The sequence below is a fragment of the Augochlora pura genome, chromosome 5 (assembly GCF_028453695.1).
Source record: "Augochlora pura isolate Apur16 chromosome 5, APUR_v2.2.1, whole genome shotgun sequence".
Classification (NCBI taxonomy): domain Eukaryota; kingdom Metazoa; phylum Arthropoda; class Insecta; order Hymenoptera; family Halictidae; genus Augochlora; species Augochlora pura.
In genome coordinates, this window is record NC_135776.1 from 8,463,499 (window position 1) to 8,487,170 (window position 23,672).

Consider the following 23,672-nt stretch of genomic DNA (forward strand, 5'->3'; position numbering starts at 1 on the left):
TACACATCTGTCTTACAATACCAATATACTAAACACGTACATCGCTATATATTTAGTTTCATTTTTTGGTATCTCAATCTCTCAGATTGTCCTATCAAATATCGGCCACCGTCGATGAACACATTTTTTTATCCCAACAATTTTTCATCCGACGCAAAAGTTTCCATTTTATATTCAGATTTCGAACGTTTGTACTTAAGAACGTACTAAAAATAATCGCGTCGACACTCGAACGCCAAAGCTCGGGTCGGAATGGACCCGGAATTTTGTAAACATTCTTTCCCGACCACGAATACAGTTTCTCATAATTAACCCCTTAATGTACCATTTTCTTTTTCTTAAAAGAGGCAAAACATTAATGTTTATTTCGTGCCTGAATATACTTAAATGCTTAAGTATTAATAACGAGGTATTCGAATTTTAGTTTCAACTTTAACGAAGAGAATAACATCCGTACTTAATAATTTATTACTATCAGTTGCCATCACGAGTCGGACTCGTCAAAGTATGGTAAGGGGTTAATTTCGATCTTTGCATGCAGTAGCAAGAAAAATCTTATCCAAAAATTACTAATTATAATTGAAAACGATTTTGAACATAACGAATAATATTTTTGCGTAAGAGTACCGTCGTTCGAGTGTCACGCTATAGTATTAGAATTGCGAAGGGAGCGAAATTATGGCTTTCATTTTCGTAAACGAAACGCGTCGACGATCAGTTTACTTTATAGCAAAACTTTAAGAATAACGAATTACTCGTAAGAATAAACGATTACTCGTACGTACAATTAGGGTTAACAAAAAACACGAACACTGTCTTCACAGTCGCATCGTGAGCAGCTGTTAAAATTATGTGACCGCGGAAGTGGGCGTCGCAGGACAATCTTGTCGATTTTTCCGGATATTTCTGTATTGGTTAATTACGCTTAATCGAACGACAATGATTTGGCGCGCCGGAAGCGACTTCGCTCGCGAAACCTCCGAGCACGCGGTTCCTTCATCGATCTCCACATACGATATTACTCGACGATATCACACACACACATGTGTTTTATACGATCACGATGAACTACGTACTAACCAACTTACTCAGCCATGTTACAATGTCAAGTAAGCCGGAGAAATCCTAAATACATAGAGATAACGTTACACCATTTTCCGTACTCGCATTAGTACGTATACGTCACACCTACTGTTCGAGAAATGGTAAAAAATATTCTACTGTTATACGTACGCGTGTTTCGCGCTTCAGAAGCGGCGCTGTTCCACGCTCGATAATAAAGCATCCCGGTTTCCATGGAAAACAACGTTCTTTAGTCGGTAATGGCGTCGAAGAAAAGTATTCTCTCTGCTTGCGTTTCGTCGTGTCTCCTCGTTACGTTTTAACCCCTTGCCGTACCATTTTCTTCACGGTTACCGCGATTCGGAATTGTGCAATTGATATATTTACTTAGAAGAGACGGAACATTAACATTTATTTCGTGCCTGAATTTACTCGAATACATAAATATTAATAACAAGGGATTAGAATTGTATGCCAATTTTAAAGAACGGAATAACATCCATATTTAACCCTTTGCACTCGAGTGGCGCCTCTGAAGCGCCATTGAAAATTGTTATATAATTAAGAAAATAATATTGACATTATTAAATACCCTTCTGTTAAAAGCATAACAAGAAATAATGTCGTATAGCAAATTATACTAAGTATTATACTACAGCTGGTCAAAATAGCAATGTTGGGTCTAACCTTAAAACGGCTTCGAGTGCGAAGGGTTAATAATTTATTCTTAGTAATTACCATCGCGAGTCGGACTCGTCGAAGTACGGTAAGGGGTTAAATGCCGAGTTTTAGTACATGAGATCATTTAATATACTTATCGTTCTACTCTCGTCGCGAGTTCTAACTGCTAGTTGTTCTAGAAACGTAGAAATTTAGTCGTTCGGCGACGGTCCCGCCGAAATATCATGGTGACGAGAGAACTTCCGTTGTGTTTACAAAAGCGGATTGTTATCGTAGATTGATCTTGTCGTAGTCGTGAACGTTGGTACCGTTCGATTTTACATCGATATCCATTGTTGTGGTCAATTTCCGTTTCGCAAAAATCGCGGGGCTCGTACATGCGCGTTCGTTTCTCCGAGATTGTACAGTGAGAGTAGGAAGTATTAGAAAGAAATTATTAAATATAAACATTTTCGTAATTGGACAAAGCGGTCTAAATGTTTTGGAATATTAGTAGATAATTGTTAAATAATTTTAATCGCTTAGAAAAATTGCACGATATTGGCTTCATAAAAGAATCGAATAATGTCTTTTTCACCATCATTTCTTAATTCTTTTATTATTATAACAAATTGCAAGTTTCGATAATAATTTTTAAGTTATTATTTGGTAAACTAATTACTCTAACATTCGAAAAAAGTTTAGACTACGTGGTATAATAATAAAAAGGTTATTTTGTTTTAAAAAGTGCACTAATACTTTCTACGCTCACTGTAATTATGCGCTGTTGCAACATCTTTGTCCGGTTATTTAAAATTGTTCTTACAAATAGGAAGCTTATCGACTGATCTAAACGTTTACAAATAATTGTTCGACGGTAGTTACAAATCAACCCTGTATCCCTTATTTTTCTGCACACGAATGCTAATAATTCCGAGGAAAATCGAAGTATTCATTTGCAAATATGGTTCGCTCGTGATGCATGATCGTAGACAGGCAGCCATTTTGATTTCTTAACACTTTGAGTACCGGCGGTTTATCTAATTGTTCTTTTAACACACCGAGTGTCGCATGGATGATACTAATTTCTGACTGGTCTATATAAACATATTTTTGTTTAACGTTTAGTACGCAAAATAATAAAAATTAAAATTGTTGAGATCTTAAATGTATTTTAAAGTGTCAAAGTTTAAATTCGAAAGAATAGAATTTCTTTAAAAAATGATTAAAGTTGGCAGTAATTTCATTCGGAATTCAACAAATTATTTGGTTCTATATAATACAACAATCTATCTTGATATTGTTATTTCAAAGAAAATGTAACCGAATGACTGAAAAATTGATCAATATAGATTATTAGATATTATCCGACAATATATAAATATTATTATATAAAATTATCCGGTTATTAAAGTGTTAGAAAACTATGGATTTCTTGATAACTCTACAATAATGTTATCAAATTATTCCATAGACGTCGTCGATGATTCCATTGATTTTATCGATGGTTCAATAGATCCCATAGATCATAGTAAATGTCGCAGTTGGATCGTTAATTATCAATCTTTTAAACATTTCGTCTCGTCGTTATTAAAATTCGAAATGCACATGCAAATCGCTTGTAAATAATAGCTTCACATATATCTTGTGGTCGCATTTTTCATTGTCCAGTTTGAAATAGTTATCAAATTGTTTACTATCTTAAAACCCTTTCTTAAATTTCTTTTAAACAAATTTAGAATAAAAAGCTCTTCTCGCTTTTTTAAAAATCGATAAGTAACTAAAAGCAGAACCAAAATATATTTAACAGAGTTTGTTGTAGAATATAATTATACTTTAACGATTTACAAAGAAACGTATTCAATTATTTAACCCTCGCATGATGATTTTGATGGTTTTTTAAAATTCACGACAGTCGCAGCTAGATCATCAATTATTTTTATTGGACCTAGCATAGATGGTTAAATAATCTAAATTGAATGATCAGGATTTAGAAGGAACGTATTTAAATCTGGGTCAAAATGGACCCGAGAATAACCATTCAAGGGTTAAAAGACGTGAAGTATAAAAGAAACGAGACGTAGACTGCGGATATTGTGCAGTTATGGTAAAAATTTTATCATAATTTTTTACGTAATAACTTATTATTACTTATTATAATTTCAACTTATTAAAATTATTTAACACTAAAACTACTAAACTAATTAACATGTCAGCTTTTTAACTTCTATTAATTACTGATATTATAAAAATTTCACTATGAAAAATCTTTTGGCCAATTTCATTATTAAAATAAATCGGATATTCTCTTTTTGTATAAAACAATAAACATTAGACCCGTTTAAAGTACAATAGTTCCAGTGTTAAACAATAAAATAATTGCACTTTCTATATCTTATAATCGATATGATTTTTAGTTTGCACAAAAATCCACAGTCTACTAACAAGCATGTGCAGTGAACAAAAAATTCAAGCCATGGTTCTACTATAATTAGCAAAGATGTGTCAACAAATTATCTGCAAAATCGACGTAAGCTTTGAAAATAGAAAACAAATCATTTCCACAGCAATGTATTCTACCTTAAATGATAAAATGTATTTCAGAATAAAAAAATAACGCTACCATTTTTTAAAACAATTTGTCACGTGTCAGCAAAACATCGAGACAAGTAGAACAAATTGCAATAGAGAAACGCTTGAAATATAACTAAACTCTAATTATACATTTACAATACAAGCTTTGTTAACATCGTCGTTTGTTGAAACCGTGGACAATGAGAATAACGTTGACACAATCGTTTATATTAACCGCAGCACATATTATAATAATTTCAAATCGGTGATATTGATTCGCAGGAAAATTATAATCTGACCAAATATATTTATTATAAATCTTTAATAATACCAAAGACAAGATTTGCGGGATAATTAAGCGTTGTCAAGCTCTTGACGAAATAACGATTGACCGTGAACGTGTCTGGCAACGTGTACGTTTATCTGAACTTACGACATCGCACAGTGATTGGATTCCATTGATCTAGGTGAACAAAAACGTAAACAAGGAACGTTGATTCTTTGCTTCACAGATTGTCCGAAGATAAGCAGATACTTAAGAGACAATAATCCAATTCTATGTATTGTTGTCTGTGACCCACTTAAAGGGTAGATCAAGGTCGCATAAATGATGTCATTATCAAGATCAAACTGGCACTTTCTAGTTACATCTGATACATTGTAGGACTTTGAGTATTTCAAATGCAATCGTTTGCTGAACAATCAAACGCTTACTTTATCTTTTCCTAATGAAATAACAAAATAACAAACAAAATCAATTCTTCACTTTTCCTGAATTTAAGTAACTTATGAGAGAAATCAAAACATAATTTGATAATTTAGTTACACGTTTTGTTCATGAGATTTGCACTTAAATACACAAATAGAGGCAAATACTTCATCATACTTAAATAAATAAATTGTTACGTTCTTACTATTTTCTTTATTTATTAATTTTATTCTTATTAAACGTCTCCATGCTACCACTAAAAATAATGTACGTATTTTAATTTTCAGTAACAACTCGGAGACATTTAATACTTGCATCCCAATGGCGCAATAATTAATAAATATATAGATTTCGGTTATATTATTTATTTGTTAATCTCGTTGAAATTAAAGGTCTCCATATTACCATTGAAAATAACATACACATTTTAATTTTCAGTGACAATGCGGAGACATTTAATATTTGCATCCTATTGTCGCAACAATTAATAAATATATAGATTTTGGTTCACGCTTTCAGAACAGAAACATATTATTTATTTAAAACCAAGTTTCAGTTTCGATTACCTAGATTAATATTACTGCAACCACTGTGCACGTGTCGTCGAATCGAACATTTGCGAACAAGGAATAAAATCGCTTTCTTTGTTTCACCGAACCTAACGGATTACGATTAAACCTAATCTCTGACTGGTTTCTATATATGCGCGCTAATAGAGAGCGAGATGCTACGGATCGAATAATCTGTACAATACAGTCATAACAGCAACAATAACAATAACAACAATAATTCGATAATACTTAGGACGATTGGAGAAAAAATAAAGAAAGAACGGTTCTCTGAATAATTTCTAACGCAATGCTACTCCTAGAATATCATTGTATGGAAAAATTAATTGTCATATACACACAGTTTTTACAGTGACTCATAAATATTTGTAAACAAGACGATCGCGTTTAATTTATACAAATTATATAGCATTATTGTTCGGATCGGATGGAGGCAGACGCTGCGAGAGGGATGCAGAAATTGAAAAATTAAACTCAGAGCAAGAAATCTACATTATATTTCGATAGAACGCTTATTATTAATAATTATATTACTGTAATTATAATTATGCCGTTCTGCATGTGTAAGAACAAAACTACGAGTCACTGTACAGACGTTTTAATTGTATAAACCATGCAGAATAATGTGTTCGTGGTAATAGCGTGCACAATTTCTTCGGATGCGTACGATAGAAATGTAAAATATATGCATAATAATTAATATTGTGTAACAATGAATAATAGATACATCGAAGAGAATTTTTAATGATAAAGTGAAAAATTCTTTTTTAATTTCTCTTAAAATTTTATCCTTTCAGCAGATTCTTAGTTATATTAATTAGACTAAAATGACGTATACAGTGCTTCTAAAGAAATAAAATTGTTTGTTAACATTCCATTAATTAAAATCCCTGATATTCTTGATTGCATGCAGAGTAAATTGTTGCATCTAAAAAATATTAAAAGCTAAATTTATTAGATTTAAAAAATATATATTTTACAAATTATTTTGCATTGGAATTGAATTGAAATTATTTCTGTTATGCATTCGAATTGAATTGAAATTATTTCTGTTATGCATTGGAATTGAATTGAAATTATTACTGTCATGCATTGGAATTTAATTTAAATTATTATTGTTATGCATTGGAATTTAATTTAAATTATTATTGTTATGCATTGGAATTGAATTGAAATTAACAATAATTAAATTCATCCTTCTCTTCGTCGTCTCCGCAAAAATTGTGCCAACCATTAGAACAAACAAGTCTATGTACATATGTAAAATACTAAAAGAAAGACAATCTTGCTATGATCGAAAATTTCGAAACAATGCTAGTTACGAAATACAATATAAAAAAAGAAATCGTTTTCTACGACAGCCTTTCTGTAATCACCCTACCAGCTACCAACGTTAAATATTCAAACTATGCTTAATTAACTTTATTTATAAATATACATATAACATATAATACATGTACATATATGAAAATATTGACAAAGGAGACGAAATCTACAATATAAAGAGATATACGAAATCGTGGAGGCTTCAGGAATCGGAAGCCGATTAAACGTTGACAGATACTTTTGGATATCACAAATGAATTTCTGTTTCTCAGTTCTGGTCTCTTTCGTTTGGATGCGGTGCACCTCGCTTTGTCTTTTCCTTTCGGTTTAACTAACTTGGTTAAATTAACAAAAAGATAAGTATTTCATTTATATCATTTCAAGAGAATTGGATAGAAAATAAAAGAGAGTAAAATAAAAGAGAAGCACTTATGTTTTTAGAAAGAATATTTTACTATAGTAATAAAAATATGAATAAAATTGATCGATGAAGGATACTAACTTTTTAAGTTATTTAAGTATTTCGGTAGATTATTCAAACTCGATAAAACACTGAATAAAATGTTTTTCGAGACTCGTTTTGCATATTCTAGAAATATTAGATCTGTCAGATTTATCTAAACTATGCTTAGGAACATAACAAGACCACGTACGAAGTATTGTTCGTCAATAATAGTGAAACTAGAATTTTGATTAGCATAAAAAATATAGTATAATAAAAGAGAACGACGTTATATTTGCAATGATTGAGTATTTATAATTTTTATACTTGAAATAGAGTAAAAACGTGTAAAAGGATTGAAGATTTACTTCTTCAACGAACTCTCAGTTTCATGAAAATCGACACGTGACACTTCGTTAACAAAGTAATTACAATTAATCCCTTGCACTCGGATATCCCTGAAAGGGGTCATAACGAAAACAGTCGATAATTATGCCAATATTAACAATTTTATTATCACAAAACCTGTATCAATACGAATTTATCAAATTTCATTTAGACTTAGTTAATTTTCTATTTTTTAACTACTTATTAGTTAAATATTTTCAACGTTATGTCGTTTTATATTTTCTATAGCATTACTTACTATAGCATTATGTATGTTCTGATTTTTCGCAGTGAAAATTCTCCGAGCGCAAATGGTTAACGAATCTACAGAATTTTGCAACAGAATTCGAAGATCCAACGAAAGGAGAAGACAAGCGGACCGCCGAGTAGATCGTCAGAATGGTCCAGGTATCACAAGTCGCCTTTCACCGTGCGATTATCACACGGACATGTTCCTATGCAGATAATTCTAAGATCTCGAGTGTCTCATAATCTCGTTCCCCGCCTCGTCGTCCGTGATGTTTTTCTTTCACCCTTTATCAACTCGGGTCTGTGATCCGCATTAATCTCTTTTCGACGCAGAAGGCTTCCAATATTCACGTTGAGTCCAACACGCCGCCGGCTAGTTTGGTCGCGTACAAATTTAGTGCCTAAAACAGTTCAAACTTCGTCAATTCTTCTCGAGCATGCGCGGAACATAAAATGGCGCCAGAACGTCTCAATTTTTAATCCTCAATCTTTAAACTGTTATAATTTGGTAAATCATTGTTACATATTAATGAACCTGGACTCATTTTCAAGCCTGATGCCTCTACCTCTTTTCTACTTTTGCTATGCACCGTTTATTTTCTTGTTACATGTTTTTTTTGTATAATAAAACAATTGCGAAACACCGGAGACGGTTTGCTCTTTCTTGGAAATATCTCGGATTTAAACCTTTGCCAATGTAGCAAACAATTTTTCTCGCGACTGATTCTAGCATAGATTTAAAGACTGGAGCTTCCTCTTTAGAACGAATGCTTAAAATTTATTGTTCGGTATTTTTAATCAACTTAGCGAGCTTTATAACACGAGACAGTAAGTTAAGGTATATCTGATCAGTTGCAACTGGGTGACACAATTTTGTATTCAGGTGTAAGAATTCTCTTTCATAATAAACAATTACTTCTTGAATAATGTGCTCGCATATATTAAATTTCTCCAGGATCTGAAGTAACTGAATCTTGGTCTGTTACCATTATAGCATCTGATGTAAGCCCGGGGAAACATGATTTGTTTAATAAAGTGATTACTATCATTTTACTCGTTAGCCTATTGCAAATATGCTTCTCAATGATTGTACTCTACGTAGAAGGAGGTCGATAATTTTCCTTTAATACTCTGCTGTACTATTATTATCTCAGTTAGCGCGATTAGAATGTTTTCAATTATAATGATTTCTCAGTAGAATAAGAAAATTCATACTTATTGTGTGCCTATAATTATTTCAGTGTTTGAATATTCATGACAAAGAAAACGGGATTTTTCTTTCCGCTTGGAAGATTCATATTTAACTGTTTATTATTAGAAATCTAAATAACAGTAACAGTAAAAAATGCTACATAATATTAATGCAATTGCAGAAAACACTTCATTCATTCGAAGCCTCTTAGCTGATGTAAATTAAATGACTAACAAAAATTTGTAACAAATTAAATTGCTAATAATATGTAATATAAATTGAATTGCTAGTAAATAATACGTGTATATAATAAATTAAACTGCTAATATCTATTATAACTTAAATTGCTGATAAATATCTATTATAGCTTAATTTGCTAATAAATGTATATTATAAAATAAATTTCTAATAAATATATATTACAAATTAAATTTCTAATAAAAATATATTATAAACTAAATTTCTAATAAAAATCTTCCATAAATTATTACTACCTATTTATTTGTAATCTACTACAAATTTTTACTAAACATGTATTGTATTATAATTTGAAACACTGAAAATCTACTATAATTCAAATTGATATTAAATATCTACTCCAGTTGAAATATTTAATACAAATCTACTATAATTTAAATATCATATTGAATAATGCTCGTGCAATTAATATTTATATTAAAAACCTACTTCAATCAAGATTTATATAAAAAATATATTAGCGGCAGTATCTAAAGGTAATTCGTTAATTTCGTTATAAATACTGATTTAATTGAATCAGTAATTTAATTGAAGTTGTCACGTTGTTGATAATAGTATACTATGTTAGTTTGAGCGAACTGAATAATATACATATTTATCATACTCAGATTTCAAAATATATTGTCATATTATTTAAAATAAAATTCTATGTTAATTTGAGTATAACACAAAAGTTTGTCAGACTCCGTTCCGAACCAATAAATTACTACGATTTGGCAAAAGATCGCAGCGGACTTGTCCGACGGTAGACACGCGACGATCGCTGAAGAAGAAAGAGAATCACCTTATAAATGAATGCGTATTGTTCTTTCGTCTGGACAGCCCCAGCACGATCCCGTCTGATAGTGTAAACGACCCTTGGCACGTCCACAGTCCTCGTAATCTCAAATTGTCTAATTCCTAGGTCAAGAGCTATCAACGTCCCCGTGCGTCCAGTGCCGGGACTACAATGGACCACGATGGGTCCGGGGCCACCCCTTTGGAGGGCCCTCGCCTCAAGGAGCACGGCTATCAAGCCGGCTCCGTCCGATTGTGCGCCATTGACAGGCCACAAATACCAAATATGATACACCTCCCGGAACGTGTTGTTCTCCAAATTCTGAAAACACCAGATTCATCGGTTCGTTATCGTTCATACGTTGATGCGTGCACAATGAAATAAACTATACATTTTGAGGTAGCGAGTTAGGATTTTTATTCTCTTTTTATTATAATGAATTATATGTTAATCAGCAAAGCGAGTAAGTTGTTCGAAATATCATTGTTTGATCTACAAAATTGTTATATTCGCTTTTTGGTGTAATTTAGTTTTCATGATTTTTTTTTGGGCGAGAATCAGAATTTTCGATATTTGCTAACTTAATAATAAACTGCTCAAAAACCAATTCAGTGTGAAGCTATTTTTTTCTGAAAATGAGACAGTCATTTATTCTGTATAAATATCTGCTGTCTATTATACAACTACAGTTACATTTACAGTTTACTGTAAATATATAATAAAGAATAATAAAATGAGAATTGTTATAATAAATATTGATTTTGTGTGAGCTCTTCTCTCATTTCTTTCTGTTTCATGGTGTTATTTTGGATTTTTAATCGAATTTATTTGCATCTTGATTTCTACAATAATATATAAGTAAAATAAAATCACACTGCAAACATTAGTATAAATAATAGTAGCTATTTACGAATAGCAAAATATTATATCCATATTTATGCAATATATTTATATACAGTCTTTTAAATAAAAGAGTCTTTAACAACGTCAAAATTATTTCAGAAATAATATAACAATTTTCAGGCGCCACTCGATTCTAAAGGGTTAATAATCAACCTACGTCACATGTGACACGAAATATCATAAAAGTGAAACGTAGAACGAACTGTTCCGTGTCGTTTGGCAATGCGTTACTGCTCCATCGCATCGGCGCATTCTGTTTTCAGGTAGTTTAGCAACAGGTGGCAAACAATTCAAGGGCTAATTCTTCGTGACAACATAAGAACAGAGAATACAAGTGAAAGAATTGAAAGCCGCGCGCTGAAAACGCTGTTCTTTGTTGTTGATTTTAGCGTTGTATTATCCCTGAAGGACCCATCTCTTGGCTACCACCTGTTGCCAATATCCTGTGTACGTGTTTGCGGCACCGCATGGCGATCCAGGTCAGAGGTCGACGGAACGGAAATTAAGAAAATCGATGGAATTGAAATCAATCTCTCTACAGGATGCCTCAAAATTACGAGGTATCTCACGATTTCTGATACGCGATCAGCGACCCTCGGTTCGTTGGATGTTTACTCCAAAATAACATGTCTGAAGATTTACCACGAACTTGAGATATTATGATTATTTATTTATATTACCTATATTGTTTATATTATTTTTAGTATTTATGTTATTTATATTATTTATGTTATTTATGTTATTTATGGCATTCATATTATTTATGTTATTTATGTTATTTATGGCATTCATATTATTTATGGTAGTTATATTATTTACATTATTTGTATTATTTGTATTATCTATATCATTTGCTTTATTTGTATTATTAGTATTATTTATATTACTTACAATATTTACATGATTTATGTTATAATATAAGAACGTTAATTTAATGCAAAAACGAAAATACAGTGATGGACATAATAATTTAATACAAAAATAAAAAATATAATAATGGAAACGGTATTTTAATACAAAAATGAAAATATAATAATGTACGTGATAATTTAATACAAAACAAGAATATAATAATGGTGATTTCTATTGAACAGAAAAATATAATAATGAAAGCGATAATATGGTATAAAAACGACAATATAACAATATGAACGGTAATATAATTTGAAAATGTTGAGTATTCTTTGCAAAACTTTGCGACGCTTTCCGGAAATGCGAGTGCGCTTCCTACGTCCCTGTTACTCTATACGTTACACAGAGCACTGATATTACTTTGATCGGCGGAGTTGCTTTCAATCAGGATTGTTCCAGACTAGAACATTGATACTGCGAAATGACCGGGAAAGACTAAATAATGGACACGATTCACTGGCTACCATAAAATGATGCGTTTCATAGGAAGATATTCTAATAAAATAATTTCGAACGAATCTAATCAATTATAATGTGACATATTTTTCATAAAAAAATTTCGTGTTGTTCTTAAATATTTTTGTTCTTAAATATTAGTAAATATTTACGAAGAATTAGTAAATTTTTATATAAATATAACAATATATTAAAATATATCTTTGTGTTGTTATGTTTTGTTACTAGATAATTAAATGAATAAAGATAAGTAAAAATGTATATTTATTTAATAATTTTAATTGGATGGAAGTAATATATGTTATAAATTATTGTTTAAGAACATGTGAACTAGAGGATTTATTAATATTTTATTAATGAAGAAATGAAATGAAATGAAGATCATAAAGGCTATTAATTTATTATTTAAGAATATATAGAATATTATATATAAAGGTTATAACAGAAGTAGGATATAGGTTACCAAAATCGTACTTTTTCAATCTTTTTGAAAATTGTAATTCAAGTGAATAATAAGCCATCTTACACATTTATAAACATTAAAAATGTTTAAATAACGTGCCATTGTATTATTCTAGGCAATTACTTTTACAAATAAAATTATCAATTTTATATGATTTTTAAATTTGCATAAGTGGTACGATTATGGCAACTCTTCCCTAAATCAGCAGGTGTCCTAATAAATATGTCCTAATAAATGGTTAATAGAGTTTTGACCTCTCTAAATACCTCATACGTGCCCACCGCGAATTTCATCGACTTCAATTAACGTTCTCGTGAGCAACAAATAATTGAAGTTAGCGAGAATCACGGTTCGCGACTTCTTTTCGCAGACGTAGATTAAAAAGGTCAACTTTATCAAAGGGAACCGTACACGAATGTACAGACAGGAGGTTGGTCTCCATTTCATCTTTATACATAAAACGTTATACGGTCGGGAGGGGGGAGGGGGCAAAGAAGTTACTGACAAGCCAACCATAAATCGAGGTAGGCTATATAGCTGGGGTGGTGTGCGGTACCCCATTCCGCGCAAGTGCGCAGATTGCTTTTATTGCCGGAAACTTTTAACGGCAATCGTTCTTGGAAGTTGTAACCACGGAATCGTACTTTTAATTAGGAGAGCGTACCGTCTGTGTCATCAAAAGGCACTCCGGGTTACGTCGGAATGGAATAATTGGAAAAGTGAGAGAAAGTAATGCTCCAAAGGGATTGAAGTATTGGAGTTGGCAACTTAAGTGATTGCGGATTTCGTCGATAGATGATCTTGGCACATTCGTTTGTTTTGTTAACTTGTGTTCGAAACACTATATTGTTTTCTTACTGTTTGGACTTTCATCTTTAATTTAGTAAAGAAATTGTATCGATTAGTTATTTAGTTTCGATTTTATTACGGTTTAAAAATGGAAGAACAAGGCGCGCGTTACGGACATATTTTATTATTAATTCCGAAATGGCAGGATCAAAGTACCTAACCTATATTGTTTTCTTGTTGTTTGGGTTTCCATCTTTGATTTAGAGAAAAAATTGGATGAATAAGGCGCGCATTTCAATCTTATTTTATCGTATTATTTCCGAAACAGCGAGATCAAAGCACGTAACCTATATTGTTTTCTTGTTGTTTGAACTTCCACCTTTATTATTAATTTAGGAATTTCAGGAATTTAACAAACCGATTATTAATTGAACAAATGTATTATTGATTTCATAAGATTAGCGAATTCATTATTGCTCTAATAAATGTATTATCAACTTCACAAAATTAAAAGAATTTATTATTAATTTAATAAATGTATTGTTGACTTAATAAAATAAGCAAATGTATTATTAATCTAATAAATGCATTCTTGATTTAATAAGTATAAGAAATGTATTACTAATTAAATAAGTGTATTGTTGATTGATATAAGTACAATGAATATATTATTAAATAAATGCATACTTGATGTAATAAATGCAACGAAATATATATTAATTAAATAAATACATTCTTGCATCAATAAGTTCAACGAACATATTATTAATTCGATAAATGTATTATCGATTTAATAAGTTCAATGAATGTATTGTTAATTTAATAAACGTACTCTTTGCACGACGAACTAATGAACTAATTGCATTAGTTCAACGAATGCATCGTTGATCTATTAAATCGCGAATTTAATAAATTGATAGTAACACGTTCCCAAGATATTACAATATGGTGTTTCCATGAATAAGAAAAAAAAATGGTCGTTTACCTTTAAGTGAATCGTGGAAATGGCATATTTCTCTTTGGTTTCTCTCTTCTTCAGAGTTACTTGGAAATCACCGTACAACCGGTGGTAGTCACTTATCTCCGAGGGCGGAATGTACTCGGTGCACTTTTCCACTCCATTTTCAACGAGATCGGTTAACATGATGATCACTTTGCACTGCTGCTCCCAGATCATTCTCCAGAAGTCGGTAACGGTCGTCTCCATCGGTGCTTGACAAGCGATATAGTACCTCATCGCGTTCTTTGGTCCCTGGAATACAAACACTTCCATGGAACAGGCGAAACGACGTTTCAATCGGTCGATTTTTATTGTTTAGCAAATAGGTCAGATAGGAAATTGTAGAGACATTAGTATAGTTTAATACATATTCGTTTGCATGACGAAAATTCGTCATTTCACTAATAGCCAAACGATGAAAATTCGTCATTTCTTTATTATAGAAAATAATTGTTCTTTTAACAAATTAATAAATAATGAATGAGCTTTTAAATCTGACTAAATGAAATTCTAATTTTTACCAAACAGAGATAATTCCAATAAAGAACTGATATTAGGTATATAAGAACTAAAGGTTTATAAGTTTTAAGTATATAGAACTAAATAATAGGTGTACAAATCCCATTTTTACTATAAATAATTGTATATATCCCTCCAAATTAAATTTACCACAATTGGGAACGATAAATAAGAGACAATTTTGTACATACAAATTCTATTTCTATTATAAATCAATTCTCTCACATTTTCTAAATTAAAATTAAGCGTCTCGAAAGTTACATAAACAAAAGGCAATTTATGGCGTGTAAATTGCACTTTTAACATAAAGAACTATACCCAAAATTTGAAATCAAAATCAAATTTCACAAAAGTCAAGGGTGACAGACAAAAACAATTTAATGCACATAAATTCTATTATATATAGAATTATATAAATACATATATTCTATATCATTAATTATTTTGTATAGTTTTTCCAAAATGTTTGTCAGTAATTAAATGCTCTAAACTCTTTTTGGTTCAGTATTTTCTAAACGAAAATTTATAAATATCCACTATATCGGATATAAAATATTAATCCATTTTTACAGTAATGCGATATACTATTTGCATGTATTTAAATGAAATTGGCTGCTTAATTTCTGCAAAATATATGCACACTGTTTCTGTGACCACAGTTAAGTTGTTAAATTAGCAATTAACAATAATTAACAAACCCTGATGACGAGTTACCGGACCTTCGATAAATGTGTGTGAGTGCCGGATCAGGATATTGATTCATACCACTAATTACTCGGACCATGCTCATGTTAATTACGAACTAGAGGATATTGCGCCGAATGAATTTCGACGCGCATTGCACAACACGTGTACGTTCACTAATTGAAACACGTGCAGTTTACATGTAAATAGATACGTATATTAGATAAAGTGATTTCAAAGTAACGTTGATCTTAGAGTGGCGGACATTTCGTGTACATCGATTTTTCGAAATTTATTTTTTCACCATGCTTCTTCTAGATTTAATAACTTTTTTCTTATTCCTAGTCCAGTAGCAAGTTGTTTAAACTAATTGTCGAAAATTGAGTAATTAAGTGGTATAATGTACAATATTGTACAATCATCGAGGATATTCAATGATGTTTATTGATGATTATATATATAAATTATTTTAATTAAAGTTGATAGATATTGATGAATAATATAATATTATCGACGTATTGTTAATATATTATGCACGATATTGCATAACGATGTATTTAAAGAAAGATTGAATTTATAAATTGTTCTAATCAAATTTGGTAGATGTGTTTTTATGTAATTGAATATAATACTATTAAATATTGTCAATATGTTATGTAATATTGTATAATAATATATTAAAGGAACAAGTTAAATATAATATTGTATAACAATCTATTTGTGAAATTAGATGTAATATTATTAAAATATTATCAATATATTGTACGATACATATATTATACGATATTGTACAGAATATATCGACAATATAATTGGTAATATATTATATCCAATTTCATAAATATCTAACAAATTAGAATAATTTATATGTTTTATTATATTTGCGAATATATTATTATACGATATTGTTTTCAAAACTGCAAGACACGAAAATGCACAAATGCATTTTTAAGTGTAATTAGTTACGACTAAAAATTTAAAAAGTTTTGGAATTAATTTTCGTGGTTTAAAATATAAACAAACTTTATTCGTTTATCCTAAAAAATAGCGAAATAAAAGCACTTTTAAACAGGTATTTTTCGTAGGATTATTATGCTCGTAGCTCAATCATTGTTATATGAAATTATAACTAAAAAAATTCGTTCCACCGTTATGTAATTTATAATAAAATAACACAATTTAAATAAAGCAATATAGTTGAACATAGTTAGATAATTTCAGGAAAAGAGCGTCCTTTTAATTACACGAGAATTTCTTCCGTCTTTGAGTTTCTTTAAAGAAAATGCCGTACAATCTGCATAAAATAATTTTGCAACATAATTCACCGCAAATTTCATTGAAGTTGGAAATTTGATTTTCATTCTAATTTGAATGTTTCAATCCTTTGACTATTGTACCAAAATAAGTTATTACAATCTGTGCCATATAATAATAAATTATACCTTACAATATAAAATAATATATTATTGCAATCTATGTCATGTAACAATAAATTATACCTTACAATTGTTATTGATCTTATCTATATAAAATAATAATGTCACGTCAATAATATAACTCTACACAAATCATAACCTTAAAATTATGAAAACAATGACGTTACATTTTTAATTAATGTTAATAAAAGAGTCACGAAATATAATTAATGAGAACCATCGACATCAATATTCCGTATTACTAATTGAAGTTAATTGTTCGCGCAATGAATCAACCGCAAAGACATGTTGACGCAGATCAGGTGGCAATACTTTTCATTCGAATTTACATAATCACCGCCGAATCAATCGACCTACGGATGATCGATTATCGTCTCTGTTACCACGAGGCATAACTTCAACTTCCCAATCATTCAGTGGAAACAGGTGTTAACGTCCCGTCCCGCTTCCGCGTGTTGCCGCGCGCGCGCGGCTTATGCAATAAGCATTCGTATTCTTCGTAATGCATTATGCAACATCCTTTTTCTCAGGCAGACAAAACGCCGTGTTAACTATTGCCTTTGCTTGGATCACACGGGACACACTGATGCGCTTTGTTAACTATCTATCTGGCTGCCTGGCGCACTGCTAACAATTACAATGTTGCAACGGAGTCTGATAGAGACGCGGTAAACTTTATAATAAATGCAACTTAACGTGCAATAATTGTTTATTCTTCTATAAGGAAAATGTTAATTTGTGTTTTAATTGTTACATCTTACCATCGGATTTCCCGTTTTTATATAAAATAAAATAAAGTAGGAAACGAAATCGCGTGTTGTATGCAAAATTCATGCGTTTGGTAAAAATTGTAATTAGAACGTGGATTCTATGCATTTATGACAAAATTGAATAGTTGCAATTTGGAAGAACTTGTAAATGTCAATGCATTTTTAAAACGATCGAAGAGAGAACGGACCTGCAATTTATTTTTCATTCTTCGCGATCGACGTAGAAAATTGATGTTTTGCATATAAGTTCCGCAGTGTAATCATGATTAGAGGTGTTGGGTCATTATTTCCGAAGATATCTTGCGTTTAATCTTTATGATTTCCGCAAATACCGAATTAATTAAAACGTATTGCATCACTTATGCTAATTGGTAGCGAAAGTTATAAAATGGTACGAGTAGCATGATGTTACAAAGTCCTTAAAATTCTGTTGGTTCAAATGTTGCTATTGGGTTGGCAATTAAGCGATTGCGGATTTTGTTAATAGATGGTCTTATCCCATTCTTTTGTTTCATCAACGTGTTCAAAGTAATTAAGTTATATTATTTTCTCACTGTCTGCACTTTCGTCATCAATTTAGTAAGACAATTGTATCGATTAGTTATTTAGTTTCGCTTTTATCGCTGTTTGAAGATGAAAAATAATTCTCGCAGCCAACTTTATTCATTAATAACTCGTAAACGAAGCCGCGGATTGCATTTTCGCTGAGGAAAAAGTTACTTGAAATGATCACAGGTACCCCCTATTTCCCGATTGCGAGACAGTTTTGGGACACCCTGTATAACGTCACAATTCGTCGCTATTATTGACGACGCCGTGACGTCCCAAAAACGGTAATTTATTATTGAGTGCTAATTTTTTAATTATTAATTTATTACGCTCGAGTGCTAAGGGTTAATCTCCAACCCAATGGGAACCAACAACAAATATTCGACCAACTAGAACCTGCAAAGCGTTAATAAATATTAGTAAAACACTTACCCTGACGTAACTGGCATTAATGTATTCCGTAAGAGAGTCGTTGTTAATTTTTTGGAGCGGCACCCTCGTTTCCGGTAGCGGTATCACGTTCGCGTATCTGTTCTTCACTTCGGCCCCGGCCGGCAGCTCGTCTATCTTCGCCGAAATTTGCGGAATGCTGGAGAATTCCTCGTTGATTGCGTTAACGTCGTTACAGAAAGATGAAAGCCCGGCAAAATTCAAAGGGTGGGACGGTATGGCGCTCTGGAACGAGGAAACGCAACGTTCGTAGGAATTGTACGACTTTCGTGGCTTTTATCGCGACGTTAACAGGGTTAACAGCAGTTTCGCCGACTGGTCTAGTCGCCGCGCGGCGGCCTGGTATGCCGTCGTTTGCGGTCAAAATTATTTCAACGTTATTATTAACGCGTCAACGACGAGGCGTTTTTGTTAAAACTTTATTATACAACGGGTGATTTTAATAGTATAGAATTCTAAAAATGTGATAAACATTTCTGTAATTGATATATTTTATCGAAATTTCTACTGCCAGAAAAAAAACACTAATAAATATTAATAAACACTGTATGTATGTTACAATGCGTAGAATAAAACGAGAATTAAGATTGCAATATTATTCTCTCTAATTCAGTTTTTAAACAAAAATGGACAATTTAGAAAAATTAGATACGATTATTCGATCCTCGCGATTCATTTTTATAATCTTTGATAATTAACAAGTACAAAAACGAATCGTGAATATAACCTTGACATAAAATTTTTTATTTCTGTCTTTATTGTAACTAGCAATCATAGTTATTTAAAACGTCTAACATAGATTCTAGATCGCTGTAAAGTTGACAATTGTTATGAAATTTTTTTCGGACCTGCAACTTGAAAAATTCAATTCCGGCCACGGAAAACGGGTATCCAGTTTGTTGTGCGCCGCGCCGCGTCGGTTTCGCGGGACTCGATTTTCTAGATTGCTTTCAAAGTTGTCGCAGTTTGATGAATTCAAACGAAGGCTAGTTTTAACGCGGTTAAGTCGGCAGCGTTCTTTGATATACTGTTTAATCAGTTTGCGCGAGCACTGCTTTCTCGTTTAACGACGTTTATTACGCGCGGAATTCAATTCCGTGGCCGCAAATTGTTTTCTATCGTGTTGCCGTGCAGGATGCCAAAAAATGTTCGGTCTTCGTGCGCGTATTTTGCTACGTTAAATGTTGCCTCCGGAACGAGTTTATTGTCCCACGTAATCTCAAATAGCGCAATTACTTCCAAGCGTTTGGATTAGTCTAATTAGGTCCATCTATTTGTATGAAATGAATTGCAATTTCATAGAATGAGAATTACATTGAACCAATTGTCTCTTAACCTCTAAATAAAAATAGACAATTTGGGAGGTCATAATACTAGTATATGTTTGAAATAATTATGTGCGACAGGATATTAAGGTTATGTCACGGGTCGTTTTTATAATCGTCGATGGTCGATAACTATAGAAACGAGTCGCAAGCCTTTAATTATCGTATTTACTCTTTCCAAATTGTCCATTTTTGTTTATAAGTTCAGCGACGTTTGGAGAGAATTTATTATAATTACAAATGTTATGATTTATAAGAGCTCGTCTGGTATCTATAAAGGAGCGAGGAAGCGTTGATTTCTTATAATAAAAAAGATAATAGATGAAATGAAATAATGCTCTTACATTACATTCTTAATGTTCGAATGCACGAATAATATTTGAAGTATTCTACGGGAACACAAGTCTGAGAAATTTACCTGTGCAATGAACTTATATTTACAAGAACGTGTTAAATGTATGCTGTAAACAGAAAGATAAATTCAACAGCAAAACATCGTTTTCGATAGAAAGAAAGGTATAGTAAACGTTAAATTAAATGTAGTATTAGTCTTGTTCCGTGATATTATTATAATATTTAATATTATTATAATTTCTTATTATTTAATTTTAGTATTATCTAATACTATATTATAACTCAAAAATTGCCTCTAAAATTCTGCATCATCTAATGAACGTTTTTGATTTCCTTTTTATTTATGAATCTCGAAATTCTTAGAAGAGATTTATGTATAGATTGTTATTAACCGACGGAAGCTGTACTATAGTTCTCGTCAGGATTAATGTTGAGTATATTAAACTTTCTTTCGAAGTAACTAATACTATTCAAATACTGCTTAAATATTATTTAAATACCATTAAAATGTATTTAAATACTATTAAAATGTATTTATTATACCAAAATGTATTTATTATACCAAAACGTATTTATTATACCGAAACGCGTTAATTATACCGATAATTACTTACCGAATCCTCGAACGTCGGATTCCCATAACTCCTTTTCGACGACCTAGCTACCCCTTTGCGTCTCACGCTGTTGTACGCGGAGACGCTGTCGACGCTGTAAGCGTCCAGAGAGACCGGACGGCATCGCTCGCCATAGTTGAACCTCGTCTGCCTCTTTCTCATAATGAACTGCAAAGAAGAAAATTCCCCCGATAAGCCGGTTAACGTTCGTCCACCGAAGAACGCGACATTAAAAAGTCAGCCACTCTGCAAATGAATCGTTTCTGAGACACTCGAGGCAGGATATCAATGTCAAAGCGAGGTGGTAGGCTTGTTCGATGACACTCGAAGCGTTGGCACGGTGCTCGACGCTACTTCTTGTCTATGCACACAGGGTAACCCATTCGAATCGATTCACACAGAGATATGTACAGATGTATACGCATATACCTTGGAAATCGTTTACGATAATGAGAAGTGTTTGAAAGAAAAATTAAATGGCTTTGAGGGGACACATAATCTGATAGCAAGGTTAGCCTAAGTCGCGCGTGAAGAAGATTTGAAGGACAATTTCATTTCTTTAAATTGAATGATATGTTTTATAATGTTTTATAATCTATGTACAGTTTTATTTTCTATGTAAAAATTGTAACATATTTACTGTGAAAATCATTGACTTAAAAGATGTTTTTTGGTTAGTATTAAAAAATAGTTAATAAAATTCTGTTCGACACAATCGAATAGTTTTCATTTTTTAATTAGTTAGTTAATTGTTAAAATAACTTTTAAAACGTATTCCCTGGAATGATAATGTATCTGGATAGAAATTGATTCGAATAAAATTCTATTCAACAATCGAACACAAATGTAACCGGATAAACATTTGTCGGATTGCATACTTTTATTTGAATAAAAGTTACTAATTTAATTGCTAAATTACTAAATAAAATTATATAACTTATTGTAATCTTCTTGAAGTTTTATACCAATCTCGGGTATTCACACTTTTTTTTCTTGTTTTAATTTCTATTTACACGATTTTCAAGAGAATACTATATACCTTTTTTGGACATTTATTTTTTTAATTAATATACCTAATTCTGTAATAGCAAAATATAACAAAATAGTGTCGTGCACTGTACACAAAGATAATATTTTCAACTTCAATAATGGGAAGGTTAGAGGTTAGGGTGACTAATCAAGGAACATGGAGAATTTCAGTGGATATTTGTAAAAATAAACAAATTAAGCAGGACATAAAGCAAAGTTCGTTTGCACTGTTGGTTTGTTAATCTGAAAGTAGGTTATTTGATAAATATTGCGGCATGATATCAATATTTGAAATTATGAGATGATTAGTACAGTGAGGGCCGAAGGTATGTGTATAATTACGTGATATTTATATATCATTAGATGTTTAAATAGGATGCATGAAATATTGTACTAAGTGATTACATGTATGAATAGTTAATCAGCTAAATGGTAAAGCATCAAGATTGATACATTATTAAATACGTATATCACAGATATCAGTACGTTCTTCTGTATTATAAATAATTAAAAACCAATTATTTATTTCAATTAATATATACTAATTGAAAAAAAATTGATTTTTATATATATAATTGACAATGAAATATGTATAGATATAATTATATAATCGCTTTGTTGAGTCTTTTAATGTGAATATTTATGTATGTATTTATACAGCAATCATATATTATAAACCTTAGCAAAGCATTTATTAAATTGATTACTATCAAAAGTTTAAAATATATTTGCATTTCAATAAATTATTATTACTACACCAAATAACTATAAAAACTTTATACAAATGTATCCTAACATTAAAAATTGATTATATATTAAATATTCGACGATAGCATACGATTTCAAACAGCAAGTACAATGGATCGGTATGCAACTCATTGCAACATCGTCCGAGTAAACAACGACGCGAATTCACACCGCTGGCCGCGGAGGAACAACGTCGAACATCGACGATCATGTAATGATCCATGTTCCTCGTCGCGAAACATGTTTTAACAGCGAAGCTCGGCCATGAGGAATGCCTAAGGTGGAAATCAATGAAGCGGCGATTGTTGCTCGATCTAATCACCGGCCCAAGGCCGAGCGCGCGCGGTATCTTTTATTTTGCAACAAGTATCGCAGTGCATCGCGGCTCCGCGAAACCGCAATTGATCTCGATGTGATACCCGAAGGTTTTATGCTCGACAGAGAAGAAGTCGTTTAATCAATCGAA

General features: G+C 31.6%; 1 protein-coding gene across 4 annotated transcripts in view; it reads right to left on the reverse strand.

Moving 5' to 3' along the window:
* Positions 1-4,296: 4,296 nt before the first annotated feature.
* LOC144470354 (uncharacterized) overlaps positions 4,297-23,672 on the reverse strand; it is a 168,150-nt gene continuing 148,774 nt past the window's right edge. For all 4 annotated transcript variants that reach the window (XM_078181380.1, XM_078181379.1, XM_078181378.1 and 1 more), the window contains 5 exons: positions 21,431-21,598; positions 19,120-19,362; positions 14,715-14,981; positions 10,213-10,527; positions 4,297-8,379 (listed from right to left, as the gene is read on the reverse strand). In XM_078181380.1, the coding sequence (XP_078037506.1) occupies positions 8,326-8,379; positions 10,213-10,527; positions 14,715-14,981; positions 19,120-19,362; positions 21,431-21,598 (1,047 nt within the window). In that variant the 3' untranslated portion in view covers positions 4,297-8,325. The remainder of the gene's footprint in view (positions 8,380-10,212; positions 10,528-14,714; positions 14,982-19,119; positions 19,363-21,430; positions 21,599-23,672) is intronic.